The sequence below is a fragment of the Clupea harengus genome, unplaced genomic scaffold, assembly GCF_900700415.2.
Source record: "Clupea harengus unplaced genomic scaffold, Ch_v2.0.2, whole genome shotgun sequence".
Lineage (NCBI taxonomy): Eukaryota > Metazoa > Chordata > Actinopteri > Clupeiformes > Clupeidae > Clupea > Clupea harengus.
The window spans coordinates 58,961-64,960 of NW_024879827.1; the positions used below are offsets into that span (position 1 = coordinate 58,961).

At 45.6% G+C, this 6,000-nt stretch overlaps 1 protein-coding gene across 1 annotated transcript; it reads right to left on the minus strand.

The window, feature by feature from the left end:
- Positions 1-1,166: 1,166 nt before the first annotated feature.
- On the minus strand, positions 1,167-5,685 carry LOC122130473 (protein-glutamine gamma-glutamyltransferase 2-like; the record flags this gene model as incomplete). The annotated part of the gene is made up of 10 exons (XM_042705190.1): positions 1,167-1,172; positions 1,217-1,293; positions 1,596-1,877; positions 2,925-3,167; positions 3,276-3,385; positions 3,946-4,081; positions 4,373-4,550; positions 4,789-4,917; positions 5,019-5,137; positions 5,446-5,685. Coding segments are annotated over 10 exons (1,520 nt in total), but the record flags the coding sequence as incomplete, so codon positions are not given.
- Between the last annotated feature and the right edge of the window lie 315 nt (positions 5,686-6,000).

Consider the following 6,000-nt stretch of genomic DNA (forward strand, 5'->3'; position numbering starts at 1 on the left):
CCGGAATTCTAACATACACACAAATACAAACATTGTTAACGTCCAATCAATAGGTGGGAGATGCAGGTGTTTTGTTTAAGTATTTCACTGGGCGGATATACAGTATGACTGAAATAAAATGTCAAAAAGCTGCTCAAACACTGTGCTTTCCTGAAGACAAACTGTACTCCATCATACACACACACACACACACACACATACACACAGAGCCCTTTTGAAGAGTTGTTGTTTTTAACAGGCTGCACCAAAAGAGGCCACAAGTCTTGAGAGGTCAAATATGCCATCACGGCGAACATTCACGCTCATGGCCAGCTTCAAATTGCAAGAGCTCTTTTTTAAGCAAATGGGAATAGAGTTCCCCAAAGGGACAGCTTCTTCCTCCACTTGGTGTGTGTGTGTGTGTGTGTGTTGTGTGTGGTGTGTATGTGTGTTGTGTGTGGTGGTGTGTGTGTGTGTGTGTTACCTGGCCACCACGGTATGACTCAACAGCCCACTGCCTGTTAGCGTAAGGATTGCCATTTTTGACTGTGCTGGATATGGGGTTTTCAAAGATGACCTCCGCCGTCATCTCTGTAAACTGCTCACATGTGCTGGGCGCCTAAGACAAGCAAATACTTCATGAGATCAATACTTTCACCATTACAAGAGATTCAGGGTCAATAAGTTCCCAAATCTCTCTTTAGGTCTTTATTGGCCATTGACAGGATTAATTAAAATAATCCACAGAATATACAATAGTATACTTTTTAGCAGTATGCTACTCTAAGAACTGGATCCATGATCTTGTCAGTATAAGTGTGCTTGTGCCTCATTCAGTTAGCCTCTGAATACTTCTACCAACACCAATACTGATGGTTCCTGTAGATCAACTGTGTGTGTGTGTGTATACTGTATATATATATATATATATACATCCAAGAGATATAGTATGTGTATATATTAGTGCTGTCAAACGATTAAAATACCACCACCTTCCAAGGCACTGATTGGCTGGACCTATGGCCAAGTTCTGTGGTGCTATAGGGTGTGGAACTTACGAGTGACGTGCCAACGTAATCGCAGGGGCTGCATACAGAAATATGTCCACACTCTGGGTGTACCCCTACCCAAACACCTCTGTGGACCAACCTGGATTGTGATTGTAGGCTCCTGCGGAATGATGTTCTTCACAGCTAGTAGCCATCTCCTGGGTGGTGCTCTGTCGTGCACCAGTTGCCGAGACCTTCAGACTGCTGTTGTCCAGCATTTTGGTCCCATATAAAGAGAATGGGATCCGGATGGAAATCTTGAGGTCTGTACACACATGCACAAACACACACACACACACACACACACAGATATAGATAGTTAAATAGATTAGATTAGATAGATAGTTCAATTATAGATAATTACACTGACGAGGTGCCATTTCTGTCGATAAGACTAAGTAAAATGAGTATCAATTTTAAACCCATGTGGAAAATGTAATTCAGAGTCAGAAATGTAAACACTATATTTACTATATTTGAACCCCCCCCCCCCCCCCCCCCCAAAAAAAAACAAGCCGCTGTAGGAACTCCAGTTTGGGTTCTCTCCAGAGCACCCGGTACACCCACCCTGCTTGGGCTGCAGCAGGACATCCTTCTCCTCCCTGTACACCAGGCTGTCGGGCACGCCTGTGTACCTCATGGCCTGAGCGTTGATTTGCACACTGAGCTCCTGTAAGTGCTCACTATGGAGGAGCAGACTCAGCTCCAGATCCTGTCCCGTAATTGACTCCTTCTCGTCTGTGATCTCCAGCTTCAGCGCGGGAGGATTCAGTGGCAGCTCAGGGCGGGGCTTGTGTTCGTTTCCTCTCCTCACGGCTTCCTCAAACACCAGACGCTCCTTCTTAGAAACTAAGAGGAAGAGCACCAGGATCAGCGCACGGGGCAGGGAAATCATTTTGGCCACTGCTTGCTGTTTTCACTACAGTGATTCACTATCGCCTCTTGAGGCACAAAGTGGAATTATGAAAGGATGGGCCACCACTAGCTGGTTAGCATGCTAACAGCAATAGATATCTTGCTTCCAGGGCATTTCTGTCTTTGACATCATGTCAAAGATGTTATTTCTTTGTATTCTGTTGATATTTTAGTTAATTGTTTAGTTTAAACTAAAATTACAACACATAGCACCTTTAAGACTGTCATTCACTTGAGAGAGGCTGTATAGCTAGATAAGAGTGTTTGTTTATGGGAAGTTAATGCTCTTGCCTATTTTCTAAAAAGTATCCATTTTCAGCATGAAGACCCAACTGACTGATCACTTCCACATTCCAATGAACCTCATGGTATGAAATTTACACACCCCAAACTGGCCAACCAAGAACTATGAACAACGGTAAGAACAATTGCTATCATCTCGGCCCAGGTTCAAATCTGTTTAAGCCAAAGACAGAATAAGAAATGACTCTCCCAACCCTGAGTGTGTATGCCTCTAGTTAGGTGTGTATGATGGTGAGGTCTGTGTAAGCCAGTGTGTGTATGATGGTGAGGTCTGTGTAAGCCAGTGTGTGTGATGGTGAGGTCTATGTAAACCAGTGTGTGTGATGGTGAGGTGTGTGTAAGCCAGTGTGTGTGATGGTGAGGTCTGTTTCAGGCAGTGTGAGTGATGGTGAGGTAGGTTTCAGGCAGTGTGTGTGATAGTGAGGTCTATGTAAGCCAGTGTGTGTGATGGTGAGGTCTGTGTAAGCCAGTGTGTGTGTGTGTGTGTGTAAGCCAATGTGTGTGCTGGTGAAGTCTGTTTCAGGCAGTGTATGTGATAGTGAGGTCTGTGTAAGCCAGTGTGTGTATGATAGTGAGGTCTGTGTAAGCCAGTGTGTGTGTGATGGTGAGGTCTTTGTAAGCCAGTGTGTGTGTGATGTGAGGTGTGTGTAAAGCCAGTGTGTGTGATGTTCCCCTCACCCTCTGGGTATTTGTAGCTGGCTGTGATGTCCTCCCGTCTGTATGCGCCTACAGCTTTAGTGCTGATTTTCTGGCCAATCTGAGAGCTGTCAGTGTGGAGTCTGTGCTTTGAGCCGTCTCTCATGAGCATCCAGATGACTTGATCGGCGTTGACTTCAGCGAAGACAAACGGAATGTCGTACTTCAGGTCGGTGTGTCCCTCCAGAACAGCCTTCACAGGGCACGGACCACAGCAGAACACTCCTAAGAGACAAGAGGGATTTCAGTAACTTGTACGTGTGTGTGTGTGTGTGTGTGTGTGTGTGTGTGTGTGTGTGTGTGTGTGTGTGTGTGTTTGTGTTTGTGTGTTACCTGAACTCTGCTCCTGTGGGGTGGGGTCCAGCACCTGCCAGCCATCGTATGTAGAATCCCCAGAGAGGTCTGGCCGCTTCATCCATCCCTCTACCCACACGTGGAAGTTCCTGAATACACAAACACACACATAAGTAAGTTCATCTGTATCAGGCAAGTAAAGGGTTTCCTCCACATAGTGAGTTTGGGGTAATACTAATTGGCAGAGACTCTTGGGGTGACTAACTGGCACAGACAGAAACTGTAAGAAAAGGGGATTATGGTCAGTTATTTTAATGTCATGGAGGTGTGCCAACAGAGGGCCATTGGGCCCTGTGAGAAAAGTGTGGGGCAGGGGGGTGGAGGGGGGGTGTCCTGTGTTCCATGTAACGGTAGGCCTTGTGATAGTGCCCTATTGCCCCCATAACGACTAAGGAACCGTTCATTTGACCCTCTGCACTGACAAACACCATGTTCCCTAACGCTACGGAATGGAAATATAGAACAATTCTGTAAGTCTGACAACAAGTGGTAAAAGGGACACCAGTCTTATCTAACTGAGCAGTCTTATCTAAATGAGACGGTAGGCCGACCGAGTGTCGAAAAGGGACTAACAGGAGACTCCATAAACACCTACATATACTATTAATATTAACAAGCTCGTCTGATTCATTTATAATAAGACACTCACCACACACTGTCATGGCTCTCCTTAGGCCGAACCCCTTGGTCTGTGTAGTACTCATCGATGGTCAGGCTTTTATCAGTGTCGTGGGCAGACTGGAAATTGCTGACTACACGGCATGGGATTCCCAGACACCTCAAAACTGACACACACACAGAAACACAATTAGACCTCGATATTTTTTATGTTGACTGTCTAGCCAAGCAGTATGAAATAGCCTAAATCATAGCCTGACTGTTCTATGATTGAAGAGACTGCTCTCATCTTGTGATGTACAGAAGTTTTACATCAGGAAGAACAGTAATCAGATATTACACGGTGACCACAGAGTTCTTGCAGATAAATGAATGTTTCCAAACCATTACAGCAGCAGTGGTATCATAGACATGAAATCAGACAATAGAAATAAAGTGTAAACAGTTCCAGTTCTCACCTGTGCACATGACCCCAGCGAACACCCAGCACTGGCCGTACTTCACGGGGGAGTAATAACTCTTGTACCAGCGCCGCAGGATGTCCACGCTGCTGCTCCACTTGGTGGGGGCCACACCGCCGGAGTACGGTGTTTGCCAGCGGCCCGCCAGGATACCACGGTCACCATTAGCGTTGATCTGTTGCGAATAAAGCAAGTCAAGTTAAGTCAACTTTGTTTGTCTAGGAAATTTTAAAACAACAGGAGTTGTAACCAAAGTGCTTTTCGGTCAAATTAAATAGATTGATCAAATTAAACAAGAATTAAAGGAAATAAAGAAACAAATACCACACAGACGTTTTTACGAATACAATACAACCAAACTCACAAAGAGAGAGAAAGAGGGTGAGAGAGAGGGAGAGAACAGCGGTGCATACCATAGCACTGACCACCCTCCCTACATAGATGGGGTTGCAGCGGGCAGAGAAATCCTCAGCAGGGTCCCTCAGACACTTGGGGTTCATGTCCAGCAGCTTCATGCAGATGTCCACCATATCCTCCTCAAACTGAAGGGGCAGCAAAGACAGCATCCACAAACACATGAACAACCACATCCCACTGGCTAGTTCTCAAAAAGTCATAAAACACACATGTGCTGTTAGCGTACCTGTCCAAAGTTCCAGGCAAGGGGGCCGATGCGGTCAGCAGATCCTCTATAGATGATGCCCTCCTCAGCCATCACATACTCCTGCCTCTCAGCTTCCTCTGGGAGGTGCACCCAGTCCTCTTTATCCATCAACACACACACACACACACACACACACACACACACACACACACACACACACACACACACACACACACACACACACACACACACACATCCATACACACAGAGAGCACAAACATATACAGACAAAGCCGGTAAGTTTTCAGACAAATGCGACAGGAGAATGGTAGGCATGCATAAGTGAGACATTTGTCTGTATGTATAAGCCACCTCACATCAGCATACATTTGTTTACATATGAGCCTCTGATGAGCCATAGCTCATATGAGCCTGTTTGTGCTTGTGTGTTTCAGGAAGTGCATACCTGTGCACCAGGGGTTAAAGAGGAGCACCATGTTTGTGATGGATTGAGGGGTGGTGTGTGACCCTTCCCTCATATACAGATTGTAAGAGCCCACACTGGCATCAGCTGGGCTGCTTATGGCCAAGGTCATGGAAGATCGGCCACTCTCCTGTACCAGTGCTGTCCATGCTTTCTTTGCACCCGTCAACTTTGGGTAACCAAACACGCAACGCGTGCCCTTTTCCTCTGATGGCTTGGGTCCTGCAGGGAAAGCACAGTTGCTGTTAACGCCAATGTGATGTTACTGCCTGTTCCTGACAGAGCATATTCATGATGTTGGTAGGGTTTTTAAATAGAGGATGACTAGGATGCCTTTAAGATCACACTTTGTCCAGTCAGAGAAAAGCCAGTCATTTGTGTGACTTGTATTATGCAATGGCAGTTTGAATGTTGATGCATAAAGACTGATAAAAACATGAATGAGGAAATTGTAATAGGCATCGCTATCAACACATTTAGATAAAGTTGAATGCACTGTATTCTTTGTATGACTGATACCAATAATGATAAGAATGA